A 15,368-nucleotide genomic window follows, 5' to 3' on the forward strand; every position below is an offset into this window, starting at 1 on the left:
GCCTCCATCTTTATGTGTTTGAAGTAGAAAGACTAATTATGATATATTTGCAATAAAACTGAACACGTTGTATTTATCTCTCTGGAATCTCACACTCCTACTGGAAAGATTATGCAAGGTGTCTTATTTTTCCCCAAAGGATATGTTAACAATGACTAATTCCTTTCAGCTACGGGAAACTGTAGAAGAGAACATGCTTTAAGCTCTGCATCAGGTATTTCTGTACTCACATGCCTTCACTCTCAGGACCTCTCAGGATCAGCTGATTTAGCAGATACTTTCTCTACTTCTGTCACAATTTAGTTATAATAGTTTTTGAAGGTACATGCCCAATTCCAAAAGTGCTTTCTCTAACACATTACCAGCATTCTAGGTAGCTGATMTTTAATTTTCCTGTGTATTGATCTGGTAGATCTAGTAGAAGTTGTCTTCTGAGTGAATGGCAGTAGAGTACATGTGCTGAGGTAAGAATTAAGAAATTCAAACTTCGTGCTAGCTAGTCGGAAGAGTGATTAGGCAAGTGCTGATCTGGTAAAGATTAGAAAGCTGTCAGTTGGGGTATATCAGCTTTAAATAGCCAAAATTGACACTTGTCTCTTCCCTTTGGCTATTTAAGAATAACAAAGTAAGAAATCATTGAAAGCCTTCAGTATGGCTTTCATAATCTTGGGTTTTAAAATGAAAAATGCTATTCTAGATGGCCATCATGTRGAATTTAATGAATAGAGTTAAGTTAGGAGAAAGGCCTTTTTGGAATGAGTAACTTTAAAGTACAGTATTAAGGCTCCTAGAGGCAACCAGATGTTTACTGTATTGCTGTTCTSTAGTATCAGCTCACTGGGAAGGGTTTTACTTTTGAGAGCAAATTAGATAGTATTGTTGAAAGAATCACAGAATGGTTGAGGCTGGAAGGGACCTCTAGAGATCATCTAGTCCAACCCGCCCTGCTTTAGCAGGGTCACCTAGAGCACATGGCACAAGGTGGCATCCAAATGGGTTTGGAAGATCTCCAGAGCAGGCGACTCCACAACCGCTCTGGGCAGCCTGTTCCAGTGCTGCAGTGATTGTTATCAGTCACCTGACCCAACAGCAATAAATACCAACAAATGAGTTACCATATCTGTGTTGGAAGAAATTGTACCATGAAGAAGAGCAGCTAGCTTTAAGAGCTAACAGGTCATCATCATCATCTTAGGATTGATGGTATGTTCTTATTTCTTCGGGAGCACAGGATTTGGCCAGCCAGATGGAAAAATCTTTGTGCCGTGTTTTGGCTAGACGTACCRGTATTTTGTTTTGTGGTGCCATCTTGTTTTTAGCCATTCTGGAGGAGAATCACAGGTCTTCTGTGGCTGATGTAAAAACGGTATTGAGGGTGCTGCTCAGAACTTTGGTGTCTTTTGGAGGAAGAAAGGTTTTCATTACAGTGCTGAGCGTTCTAGGGAGGCCTGGAACTCATTCCCGAGTCCACTGTAAATCCTCTACTCCCAGAATACTATGTGTGGTCATGTTCACTACTGTGATGCAGTGCTGGGTTGTGGGATTTTTTTTTTCTCCTTAGTTGCCTTTCTTCATGCACCTGCTTTGCTTCACTGTGGACTTGGGCAACATAAAGTTAGCACTTAGCAGCTCCAGGTACCTACAAGGTAATACTCCCCAGGGACTGTGAAGTCAGCAGAAGAGCTAAACTGCAGCAGTTCTGCAGGTGTGGCCCATTTTTTTTTTTTTGTTTCTAGTCACTAGTCAAAGTCAATTGAGTAGTTACTAATTGAATYGAATCTCCAGTGATCCTATATGGAAGGCCCAGGGCAGTAGCAAARCTGCTATGCGTTGAACTGGATCTTAGTGTTAATTTATTTCACAAGAGCCCTTTTATTAGTGTGTAATTTACTTCTGTTTCAAAAATTAAATGTCTGCGATGTAAAAACTGTGGTCTTCTGTGGTCAACTTCACAGTAAGGAGTGTGGTGCCCTGTTCACAACGTATTTGGGCTTAGTATCTGCTGCATCAGGATGGACCTGATGTTGTGAAGGAATCTGTGACTGATGAAGGTGAACAGTTCAGCAAAAGCAGACTTAGGCCAGTCTCACAAAATTCTCCWGAGGAATAGGCTGCATCTGCACATACCTTTATAGTGAGTAGAAGCTTCTTCTCAGGCAAGGAGCTCTCACTGGGATAGAGCTGTCCTTGTGGGAGGATTTCACTAAGAAGACAACAGTGGAATGAGCTGATGTTTTGTTTGGTACAAAAGACAAGCCTGGTTGAATCTAGAGAAACCTTGGGCTCATAGAACAAATGGTTCATGACTCTTGCTGTCGCAGATGATAGCTACTGTGTCCTGTAAGGTCTGGTTGTGATCTAGAAAGCAGGAAGCTCTGGTGACATCGTCACCCAGCTTTCCATGCTAGGGACTGGGCATATCCCAGTGCAACAAAGTCTATTCTAAGATGTTCAGGAATGTTTTTCACATGGGTTCTGTTGCCTTCCCTGACTCACTCACCCCTAAAAGGTTGTGCTAGGAACAGAGGAAGTCCAGACAATCTGCTTCAAAGAAATAGGCCTCTGTTATGTGGTAGAAAGTTAGGGATTTTACTTAAAATTTAAAGGCACGGAGTAAGGAATAGGAGAACAGCACCATAAAGATACACGGTAGGAGACCCTGAGGAGGCCGTGTGTGGAAATTGCTTCTAGATAGTGATATATGTAACTCCAAACCACAGCAGTTGGCTTCATGTCCAGCAAGATTATGGAAAAACAGGAAGGGAAAAGTTAATGTGAACTTTGTGCTTTCTTTTTTTTTTAATTGGTGAGGAAACTTACATCAGTAAACTAGGTGATGTTTTCCTGTGTCTTTCATTCGTATTCAGTGCCTTTGTAATGCTCTGATACCAATCTGTGGTATGTCAAGCATATCTGTGATTTGAAAGAAAAGAAGTTTTGGGTGCTTTACATAAACAGCTAATGCCATTGTGATAATGTTGCTGTTGCTGTCTTTTTCCACATAGGCCAGGTTCACCTGCCTGTATTTGCTTTTAAGTATGTATCATAGGTTCAGATGGGAAGATAGAAGCTGCCGTTTCTCTAGTAAATGGCACCGTTGGGAGTCCCACAATTGTTTTAGGAAATTGGTATATCCAGTACAATTAGTTGTCCTGTTTTGTCCGGTGGACAACTCTGTAACTTCAATTCTAACATGTGCAGTAAGATGAGTGTGGTCTAATAAGGAGAGTTTTACTCTCACATTATCACTAGGAAGGAAAGCTTTTTAGGTTGTAGACTAGCTCAGTCTTCAAGTCAGAATACATTTCATATAAATCAATGAAGTAAAGTAGTCATGTATGTACAAGTCTGGGAAAATAGTTTGGGAGTCTAGCCTATGTGGATGCAGGTTATCCACCAAAATCCCTTGTCTAGGATCTCAGGAAAACAACAGTCTAGTTTATTATTTTTTCTTTATTTTGCAAGCAAAGTGTAATYTTACAGAAAATATAATTCTGTTTTAATCATACAGAAGGAGACCAATTTGCCTAGTCATCAGATGAACTTCATCCCCCCCCAATGCCAGGATATGGCAAGAATACAGTGTCTGCTGAGCCCCCGAGGATGGAAAACAGGTTGTATTTGCTGTTACAAATAGGTCACAAAGAAATGTGTACCTACAAAAAGAAACTACAGAGCAGAGACATGTACCTCAAGCTGGGCCCTGGGAAGACTCTGTAGTACAACTGTTTGTTCCTGCTGTGCTGAGAAATCAGGTGCTACAGACAGTAATAGCAGGGCTCTGAGAGCACTAACTGAGATAGAATCATAGAATCATGAGGGTTGGAAAAGACCTTCAAGATCAAGTCCAGTTGTAAGCTGTGTCAGAAATCAGATAGGAAGAGCCTGTATGGCTTTGCCATAAGGAGCTGTTTCCTCCCCTGTGCGACTACCTGTTTGCCTTAGAGCTGAATGCATACAAACATTTTCTTCTTTATAGATTCTTTATCAAGAGAAATGTCATACTAGCAGATGGTCTTAATGTTTTGGTATTTCCAGGTTAGAAAATGATTGTCACTTGATCAGAGCTTTCAGGAGCTTAGGGAATTGCCACTGTATTTACTTGGCTAACGAGGAAGAAAAGAAACCTCATAAGGTTTGGGCGTGTTTGCAAAAACAGTGATTATTGGAGAAATGTCAACGTCCTTGCGATCTTTAGCAGGCTTCAAAGTAAAATTCTGCAGGATGGCAGTTAAAAAGATGAATATCTCCATGCGCGCCAGACCTTCTCCTGCACAGACACGTTTTCCTGCAAGGAAGAATGAAAGTGAGGTGATAGTGGAATGTTTTTCTAGTAACATATTTTAATTACTGCTTAATGGAAGTTAAGCAGCACTACAGAAGTGAATGACTAAAACTAGGGGGCTTCAACATGGAAGCGTCTGGTGGGCCAAAGCAATTTGAAGGTTTCAGCTTCTCACGTCCTGCTGCTGTTTGATACCAGATTTGGAGAGAAGGGACAAGTGGCATGGCTGTGGGTTCAGGTATCTCTTCTTTTAGAAGCAATTGGAGGAGATTTTGCAATGGTAAAAGATGAAATCATTTGGAACTCTAGTGCAGGGTTTAGAGCTGTCTGAAGTGATTGTAACAGGAGATGGTAGCATCGCTGTGGACACCATGGTGGCAGAGCYGCTGAAATTGTCAGAGAGTCTCTAGGAGAGGAGAGCTTAGGTTTTGAAACAGATAAACTACTTACCTGTAGAAAATGGCAGGAAGTAGTCACTCTTTTTAAAAGTACCATTTGCGTTTAAGAAGTGTCCTGGGTCAAATTTTTCTGGRTTTGGAAATTCCTTGCTGTCATATAGGACAGACGTAAGCATAGGAAGTACCATAGTGTCCTGAATTAGCAAAAATAGAGAAGAGAGTTAAAGCAGAGATACTCTAAGGCCAAGTGGCCTTGAGAAGTTCTCTATATGGACCCRTTATGTACAGACTTCAAAAGTAACAAGAAGTTGTTAAGAAGTAACAAGATTAAAATTGCATGAGATAAACTAATACGACTTAAAAGGAGTCATTGGGGAAAATCTTGGGTGAGATTTGAAGTACTGAAGTACTCTTCTGAGCAAGAAAAGAAGTTCAGGAATGTGTATCAAAGTGGTAAGGTTTGTATCTGAGAGCCATTTATGGCTACCTTTTATCATTGATGCAGTTCATGCAATAGTAATTATTTTTATAAGAAGTAAGAAGCAGGGAATACTGATTCATAAAGGGAAACACAGGCCTAGACCACCGCTGGTCTTGATGCCTAATCTTGCCTCTAAAGGACTCTTAGTTTAAGGTGTCTGCCTCCCTCGAAAACTGAGACCTTAATTCTTGACTTYCCAGCTTTGAAATTAAATAGGAAGAGAATCCAGCTCCAAAGTTTGTATGGGGACAATATCTAGCTACCCTGAAGTCCAGAACAGGAAGGTCCAGCTCTTATTTGACTTCCTTCTCTGTTCTGTTAGCCTGTGTAAGTTCTGTGGTCATCTCATGGGGCAGCTGAAAGTGAACAAAGCAAAACATAGTAGAGCTCTGGGCTACTAGGTCAGGATACCTGAGTCTGCACATGCACATGTGATTTGCTTTGAAAACCCTAGTGAGTTAGGCAGCTGCCCAAATAAATCCCTATTTAGCACATAGATTATTTTAAATAGAAATTAGGTGGTTAGAAATGCTCTTTCCCTAAGGAAAAGAGCGCAGCTTGAAAAGCGTTATTACTGGTCATTGACTCATGATCCTTTACTCCTCTAGCCGATAGAAAGCTAACAGAACTTTCTAATCTAAGTAATCAAAGCTTAAGTGAGTAAAAATGTGTGCCACCAGTTTATGTAGAAATGAAGTATGATAAAAACATTTTTCAATGCATTTTAATGTTAAGACTGGTTAGAATATTTGATTTTTCTTTTCCAAATAAATTATAAAAGACTGCTTGCATTTGTGTGAAATACCGAAACTCACATAGAAGATGGAAAGTCTTTGTTCAAATACAGGGAGCTGGAATAAATAACTTCTAGATGCCCTTTTCAGACTGAATTATTCTATGGTTGATTTTCATTGTTGATAAGAAAATAGAATACAATGAACAGAACACAGATCTTTGCCTCTTGGGGCACAACATTATGACTTTTCTCAGAAGCAGTGGAACTGACCTTGGGGATGAAATAGTTTCTGAACTTGGTGTCTTTGGTCACGGCATGTGGGACGTTAAGTGGAAGGAAATCAATGAATCTCTGGATTTCGTGGACCACAGCATCTGTGTACGGCATCCGGCTCCGATCTGCCATGCAGGGACTTCGGTCTCGGCCGATCACATGGTCAATCTCCTTGTGAATTTTCTCTGTTAGAAAATAAATCAGTGTTGAATGGACAAGTCTCCCTCTCTCCTGTTGGCCTTGATGTACAACAGAACTTACTTTTGGCACACCAGCAATAATCGTTTACTGTGAACAGAACCAAGGTTGGTACACCTTCCATTTTGTAAATACATGTTTCCTTCATCAAGGGAACATTGCCCTTTGCAGTATTGACATGAGTAGTTCAAATTGATACAATGACTTAAAAAAAAAAAAAAACAGTTATTTATTGCCTTTTGCCTTACCTTCTACCTCGGGATATTTCATGAGAATCAGAAGTCCATATCTCAGTGTGTTGCTGGTTGTCCCTGTTCCAGCAAGGAACAAGTCAAGTGTGGTTCTGCACAAGGTCTCAGCATTAAAATATGAATGACTGTTTCCTTTCTCCTGGAGAAAGATTTGGCAAATTGAGAAACTTGTTTACCTAACGCAACTTATTTACAAAGGAAGATCTTGTACACATTATACATGTTCTTAGATACCTGTATAATTTATCTCAGAAATACATGTATACATACATGTATACATACATGTATAATGTATACATATACATACATGTATAATGTGTCTCAGAAATACAACATTCACTCTCCAGAACACCAGCAATTATAGTATTTTTACTGACCAACATAATGAATTTCTTTTTTTAATATTGGAGGAACCCTGACTTACATCAGCTACATTGATCTTCAGCTTTCCAACTTTGGTTGGTGCTGCATGTCATTGTTCTATGATTCTCTAAAATTCTTAGTAAGAAAATGGAGAGGACAGACATTGATGTGCCAGGTAAAACAGTGTTCCTCTTTATGTGCAAKAGCAGAGTACCCAGTGAGAACTGGAAGAAGATGCTGGGATTCCGAACCGTGTTTTCCTTGTAATCTAAAAAGGTATCTCTGTTACACTACCTGTTCCATTTTGATAACAAAAGCATCGATGAAATCTCGAGGACAGCTGGGATCCAGAGTTTCCTGGTGGGCTTTTAAAATTTCAGAAATAAAATCATTCACTCCATCAATATTTTTCTCCATTCTGTGATGAGCCCCAGGTAAGCGTTCCAGGACACTTGGGAAGAAATTGTATAACTGTAAAAATAAAATGATGGTTAATTTGAATGCAGCAAAGCTTTCCCTTAGCAGTAATTATGCAAAGAAGCTGGTTAAGCAATTTTGGAACAGTAGGTTTTTAATATTCAACTGGTATTTATTGCCTTTTGCAAACTATGGTGTCACTGTATTCAAGGAAACTTTACCACAGTTTGGTTACTTTTATAATGATATTGTTAAAATGGAAAGTCCTCAAGGAAAAAAAAAGATCAAATAATTGTTTGCTTAACTGCTTTTTTTGGCCTTCAAAAATCTTCTCCTACTTAGGACAAACAATCCCAATGAAAAACTAATAACATAATCACTGATAAAATATAGTCATTAAGAAATTTATTAAGAAAATGAAACTTTGCACGCACCATTGTAGATACAGAGTTCTGGATACGGTTGTTTTCATCCAGCAAGTCAAGTAAAGTCAGAAATTTTTTGTCCTCATAATCAAACCGATTCCCAAAGATGATGGAGCAGATGATGTTCGAAACAGCGTGTATTAGGTAGTTGCTGGGATCAAAGGGACGTTCTGGAACAAAATCCATATCTTGCATTAGTTATTTTGGTCCATTGCTCCCTCCACTGACACTGCTGGGAAGTTTTGCATCCGTGGTATGATGTACATCTCTAGTTTACAAGGATACTAATCTCTCATTAGAAATGGCTCTGAGTATCCCACCAAAACCAGTGTTCATGGCAGTGCTATTCCAGCATCCTTTTAGGTTTGTCTGCTTTTTTCTTTACAGAATAAGCATATATGATGGATGGTTGTAGAGAGGAACCCCATGGCTCTTGCCAGCTCTGTACCACTCCCAGGGGAGATATTTAGAAGAAATGCTTTTGACTGATACACTACCAGAAGAGCCTTTGCAGGGTGAAACCAATGGGGTTACCATGTGCACTTGAAAACAGCGTGTAGTGGTCCCCATCCCCTCATCCCATCCCTAAGCACTGGGAAATATTATCTAGTATTTAGAAGATTAGACCCAAACCCAAATATCTGGAAATGAGTTATCTTGGCACCAGCTTTAAGACTCCTTGGGTTAGGGAGCAAATTCAGCAGCCATGTGCTCACTTCTTGTGTCATGCATTTGGAGATGCAGCAAATCATGGTCATCTTGGTCATGCATTTGGTGATGCACCAGACCCCTCATTGGTGATGCACCCACACCCTTCGCTCTCTTTGCTGCTACTAAGCTGTCCTAGTAGTCACAAAGCCCGTGTCTTACCATGTGTGTTCCTGAGCCTCTCCACCAGAAAATGAGCTTCCTCTTGGATCTGCTGCTCAATGCCCTTCTTCCCCATCCCAAAATCACGCAGGGTACTGAGGGTAAAGCGTCGGAGTTGCTTCCAGGCCTCCCCGCTGCTGTTCACGATGCCTGACACAGGAAGGAAAAGCAGAGACCCTGTGAGGAGACAGTCTATATGCCCCAAACCTGACTTCTCTGCAGGTATCCAGGTGGCAGATCTGTTCATTTGGATTGCCACAATATGAGTAAAACACAAGGGAAGGAGGAGCATGAAGGATTCTATGAGAAGGGTCCTAGGAATGATGTTCCTCATTATTAGATGCCAGCAGGATTTCTCTAAGAGCACTGCTGAAATAATCATTACAGAAAAGGGCCATTTGATTACTGTGGAGCCTGAATGCACCTACTGACTATGAGGCTGCTTGGAAATCCTAACAGTTCTGCTTTCTCCCCTTCTGTCTCCTACACACACAGGAATAGGTATTTGCATGGATAAATACCATACAGGCAACTGCTGTGCTGAATGAACCTGGGACCTGGCTTTTATTGTTCTTGGCCAATGGCCTTTGTTTAATTTCTCTATATTGTGCTTTGGAATTGAACTTCTGCTCTTTCCTTAGCAGTCTTGTATTGCTAATATTTTCAGAGATGGGATAATAATAATAAAAGATTTTACCAGCATACTTCACAAACAAAATTTTTGTCTAGAAATTGAAGACTGCTGAAGAAACAAGGTACTCAATGAAGCCAGCCTCGAACCTTAAACAGCTTGTGTGCGTGTGTGTGTGTGTAATTCCCATTTACTCATGGATAGAGGTAGAGAATTAGGCTCTTGGTCTTTCATTCTGCCTTTTATATATATATATATACATATATATATGTGTGTGTGTGTGTGTGTGTATATATATATATAAAAGGCAGAATGTGTGTGTATATATATATATATATATATATATGTATACACACACCTAGCAGTAGTAAACAAAATCCCCATGTTGCCTCTTTCACTTCCTTCTCAGCTCTTTCCTGAAGCGCTGAAAGCATCAGCTCTGCATGCTAAGATTAGCAAGGACAAACCTGTGCCTTTGAAGAATTTCTCAAACAGTGGTAGAATGCCTCTTCCGCTGAAATCATCTGCCTGGTCAATCAGAGCTTCCTTCACAACATCATAGCCATAAAGAACCACAATCTCCCTGGGGCCTAAACGTATTTTGAAGACAGGACCGTATTTCTGGCTGAGCTGTAGGAGAGAACACAAAGAAAATGACACTGCAAGTGTGTCTTCATAGGAACTTCAGGCCAGTCTGGACTCCTTGCTAAGTCTGGGCCACAGATTTCTGGACATTGGGAGAGTATACAAGAGAATGGTCTCTAGCTCCTTGTGCTGGAGTTAGAGTTAGTTACCCTTTTGCCCCAAAGAAGTGAATGCTCTGACGCAATTTTGTAAGTCCTAACTCTTCATGCAAAAGTGTTGGTTTTTTTTTTTTKTTTGTTTGTTTGTTTGTTTGTTTGTTTGTTTAACTCTGGATATATATGTGGATTCCATCCTACCATGACAGACAGAATGTTCGCTTATGCTCCAGTCCTGCTTATCAATGTCCAGGCTGGAGGCATGTAGTCATTGCACTGGAAAACACGGGATTATGCTTTTCTCAGATGAATCACAGTCACYATTATGGCTATGTGTGAACATTAATCTATGAGAGTCTCCTTTTAATATTGCCTAGCATGTAAAATTCTGAACTCTCCACAGACTCTATTTTTTGAGGAATGATACTTCTGATATAGAGTTGCCATGTGGAGGCAGGAGGCTGAACTATAGAGGCTGAAGTGGATTGCTGCCCGTGGTACAGAAAAGCCTTCTGCTACATGACCTATTGGCAGGTGCAGCTATGTTACCACTTGACCTTCCCCTCTCTAAGTATTCACACTTGGCAACACACTACAGTGCCACCATGTTCCACRCTACTCATAAAACTTGTGGATTTGCTGAGCCTGTAGCTGAAGCCTAGAGCTTCTCAGCTGGTTTGATTTCCTGGAGATACTGGGATTTGTCCCTGAGAGTTTTCACCTCATGGAGAGGACCTCAGTTCAAAATATCTGGAAGCCCAGAGACCTTTCTCATACAGTCATTATCCTCTCCATGTAGTCRTGTTGCAGATGCTCCAACAGAAATCCCAACACATAGGCTTTGTTTGACACATATGTGCCATTAGCTGGGGGAAGAACTGGATAGCGCACTTCCCCTCCAGACTTTTCTGCTTCACTCTCTGCATCCCCTCATAGGAGATCACGTCTATCTATGTCTATCTGCTRGAAAGGAGAGGCAGCAAAATGGAGTGGAGGTCATTCCCAAGTCATTCCCAAACCAGGGCCAGGCAATGTTGCTGGARTAATGTGGAGCTGGGCTCAAGTACCACGAACAGCATCAGTACATTAGCTGCAAAGCCATTGCAGATTGCAGTATTGTTATGAGATCAGCAGAGCACTCATCATTATGATCATTATTACAGAAAACATACGGGTTTTAGATGCACATATTTCAAGAAAGCTTTTTTCTTTCTGTTTTGAGTCTGACATTCAGTGAATGCAGTTTTGACATYGTTGCGTTGAGCTGAGAGCCCATCTGCACTGGACATTTTAAATGCAATGGTGACAACATAGGAAGAAAAGAGACAATTCCTTACCTTCTCCAGGCTTTGAGGCAAGTTTCGTGGATTCAGATGGAGCACGCTTCCAATTAGGGGGAGTGCTAAAGGACCAGGAGGCTGCTTCTCTGATTTGGATTTACCTTTCCACGCAGAAAGGAGAAGGCATGAGACACAAGTCATTAAGAAAATAGTGGTCATTCCCAGAGGCTCCATGGTGGCCAAATAAAATATGTCAAGTTTCAGAAGAAACTGAAACTGCACCTGTAAATCCAGTTATACATACGTATATATATACTCTAGCACTGAAACACATGGTAAAATCAGCCAATGGCACCTCTCTGATTCTGATGAGATATGAGGTTACTTATTAATCTGCACAAGATAAAAAATGAACAAACTGGAAATGAAGCAATTGTAGACAGATACTTTTTTTTTTTCTTTTGCCTTTTTTTTTTTTAATGTTCCTGGCTTGTGTTCCTTTGTGTAACGTAGAACATACGAATTCAGCTTCTAGTGCTGTCAATAAAACTTGAAATACTTCTTTTCTTCAGGACATCAGGCAATGCTACAACCTGTAATAGTCCTTGTGACAACTGCGACCTGTAATAATGCGATCCTGGTGTATTCCTGTACAGAATAAGGACATGGAGGAGGGAGGGATGAGAGACAGGCCCTCATTTACACAGCATCCTTAAGGCAATCCCAGCAAGTGGGACTCACCTCAGCAGCAGTGCCTGCCTAGAAAGGAAAGCAACTGGCCCCAGTCCTCCCATGGGCACTTGTCTGTAGGGGAGGCCCCAAACAGATATCACTGCCATCTGGTAGTGGCTCTTTCTCTCCACAAAGTGGAACAGGAGCTCAGCCAACTCTCAGACAACCACTTTCAGATGAGAAGGATCTCACCCAAGCTACCACAGTAGTGGCTTCCTCGGGGCCATCAAAATGGGCTAGAGAACAACTCAGTCCTCTGCTTCCATTCAGATTATCCCATTAGAGCGTTTGAGATAGATGGTAAAAAAGATACAAAGTCTTAGTTGTTATGGAACTGGAAGGGAATGTTAAAATTCAGAGGCTATATATATGTATATATGTATGCATATATATATATATATATAAAACTTAGAGGATGTTTACATGTCCCTCAGGTGATGGCAATGAGCTGTGAAGGGCGTTTTCTATCCTTCCCCAGCTTGATGCAGTTGAGCTAGAGTCCACAACCTTTTAACTGTTCTTTGAGTGCTCACATCTACACTTTTATTTGTACAAGAATGGGCCAGATAGGCTGTGAACCATAGTTTCCATTGAGCTGTCAAAACAGAGTGAGAAGGATGGACACATTTTGTTCTTAGTCTGGTTAGCTGAAGACTGCCACTCTTTTTTCCAGCAAAGGAGAAGGAAACATTTCTAATCTAAATTTAGTTATTAAAAAGGTAACCACACAAATCAGCTAGATCCCAAGTCAGTGGAGAGGCACTGGTATCTCCAAGAGGATGGGACATCTGGCTTTTCTTAGACACTTCTTTTAGCTTACAATGGATCATTCACTGGTGTCAGAATTAAGATTTACATAGAATCAGTATGATTGGAAAAGACCTTCAAGATCATCGAGTCCAACTGTAACCCTTTCAACGCGATGCCTGCTAAACCATGTCCCTGAGAGCCTCAACTACACGTTGCTTGAACACTGCCAGGGATGGTGACTCCACCACTTCCCCGCGGGCCAATGCTTGGCTACTCTTTCTGTGCAGAATTTTTTCCTAATATCTAACCTGAACAAACTCTGGTGCACTTTGAAGCCATAACTTCTTGTCCTATCGGCGGTTATATTGAAGAAAAGATTGACCCCCACCTCACGGCCATCTGCTTTCAGGTAGTTGTAGAGACCTTGTTTGACTGTTTTGAAGAAGGTGATTTTGATTCCCTGTGCCTCTTTGCATTCCCTGTGCATTCTTTACCAAACCCATGTGCTTAAAGCCTAGAAGTGAAATGACTGAAAATGAGAACAGCCTTCCAGGCCATGTCTGGAGGCATGGTGGCATTGGGATGGTCATTGCCATATAGAAAGAAAACCTGAAGATGTCTGCAATTTTTCCCCCTTTGCTTTTGCCAATAAGAGGACTTGCAGTGCCTGACTGGCAACACCAAGGGTAAACAGCTGCTGTGAATAGTAACCCTTCAGAAAAACAGAGCTTTGCTCACAGCTTAACTCCAAGGTCCAGGCACACCCTTTTTAGTGTCTCATGACCCTCTGAAGTGTTTGAAAGCTGTGTGGGGAAAAAGCCAGAAGGGTTTAAAGGGCTCTGTGAGTTTCACTGGGAAGCAACTTCAATGCAAAAGGTTTTGTGTCACCTCTGATGACAGAAAGACAAGAACCAAACATCATCTTTTTCTGAGTAGGAGAGACCTATTTTGAGACAGTCCATGTTCATAAGATGTGAAAGATTCTGCTTTCCTTCAGTGTGGCATGAAATTAGATATTGGAGCACTAAAAAATGCACCATCCTCTGACTAGATGAGCTACATTTTGTTCAGATTGTYAGGGCTGGACTCCATTGTATGGAAGCACTGTACCAACTTTGAAATTCTAGCCCTCCTTCTGGATATGTCTCCTGGAAGCTGTTGTTCTGCTGGCTCCATCTCATGGTGGGTATGAGCTTGCTCCTGGGATGTCAYTTATAGGCAGCCTTTATACTTATATGTAGTCTTTAATCTGGGATATACATTTCTTACTGATTAGTTCACTCAGTTCTGATCTTGTTTCTATTGGGACTGTGAGAAAATGATACTATCTTACCTTCAAAATAGCCMCCTCCTCTTTTTTGCATCCTTTAATCATCTTTGTGGCTCTCTGCTGGACCTTCTCTAGAAGCTCCACGTCCCTCTTGTCCTGGGGAGCCCAGAACGGCATCCAATGCTCCAGGTGCGGCCTCACTGAGCTGAGGAGAGAGGCAGGATCCCCTCCTTTGACCTGCTGACAACATTGCTGCTGATGCAGGCCAGGATCCTTTGGCCTTCTTGGCTACGAGGGCACTGCTGGCTCATAGGTAACTTGTTGTCAACCAGGACTCCTAAACGCCTCTCCATGTAACTCCCTCCAGCAGGTCAGCCCCTAATCTGTCCTGGTGTCTGGGGTTATTCCTCCCCAAGTGCAAGACCCTGCATTTGCCCTTGTTGAACCCCATGAGGTTCCTATTTGTTCACTTCTCCAGCCTGTCCAGGTCCCTCTGAAGGGCAGCACAGCCCTCTGGAGTGTCGGCCACTCCACCCAGCTTGGTATCGTCTGCACACTTGCTGAGGGTGAACTCTGTCCCCTCATCTAAGTGATTCATGAGTAAGCTGAATAGCACTGGGCCCAGTACTCATACCTGAGGGGTAGTCCTTGTACCTGAGGGTCACTGCTGGCCGCAACAGACTCGGCACCGTCTGTCACAACCCTCTGAGCTCTGCCATCCAGCCAGTTCTTGATCCACCCTGCTGTCCACACATCTAACCCACACTTCCTGAGCTTGCCCGTGAGGATTTTATGGGAGGTGGTATCGAAWGCCTTGCTGAGGTCAAAGTAGAGAACGTGTTATCGTTATGCAGATTGGCCTCTGGAAATCGTCTGCTCTGCTGTGAGCAACAACTCAGCTCTTAAAAACGTATTTATTTCAGAAAGGACTTTCCTTTCTTGTAGAAGGTGACTATGCCAGGCCCTACCTTAATTCTGACAGCTATTAGACAAAGCATCTGCTGTGATTAGCTTGTAATAAGGGTCAGTCACCCCAGCACCATGAGGCAACTCATGTAACACACACATTTGTAACATGCTGCACTACTAGCACTAGAGATAAGATATGTTTGTATTGTTATTTTCCAGATGATAGCAGAAATAATTAACAAGCAGTGCAAAAGACTTGGCTAAACATTTGTGAACAAACTTATCTAACCCAAAAGACAGCTCATTTGAACAAGAAACAAGCCAATGAAATGTCTTCTGTTCATCAGGGATTTCAAAAA

General features: G+C 41.6%; 1 protein-coding gene across 1 annotated transcript; it reads right to left on the reverse strand.

Annotated features, from left to right (window-relative positions):
* Window positions 1-3,622: 3,622 nt before the first annotated feature.
* Window positions 3,623-11,620, reverse strand: LOC112956868 (cytochrome P450 2H1-like). The gene is made up of 9 exons (XM_026050343.1): window positions 11,406-11,620; window positions 9,796-9,958; window positions 8,698-8,847; window positions 7,837-7,997; window positions 7,280-7,456; window positions 6,620-6,761; window positions 6,171-6,358; window positions 4,736-4,877; window positions 3,623-4,288 (listed from the first exon to the last, which is right to left on the reverse strand). Exons 1-9 carry the CDS (start codon window positions 11,580-11,582, stop codon window positions 4,107-4,109), a joined length of 1,482 nt encoding a protein of 493 aa, XP_025906128.1. The 5' UTR covers window positions 11,583-11,620; the 3' UTR covers window positions 3,623-4,106.
* Between the last annotated feature and the right edge of the window lie 3,748 nt (window positions 11,621-15,368).

Source organism: Nothoprocta perdicaria, unplaced genomic scaffold (assembly GCF_003342845.1).
Source record: "Nothoprocta perdicaria isolate Ctin4 unplaced genomic scaffold, notPer1 scaffold_110, whole genome shotgun sequence".
Classification (NCBI taxonomy): Eukaryota; Metazoa; Chordata; class Aves; order Tinamiformes; family Tinamidae; genus Nothoprocta; species Nothoprocta perdicaria.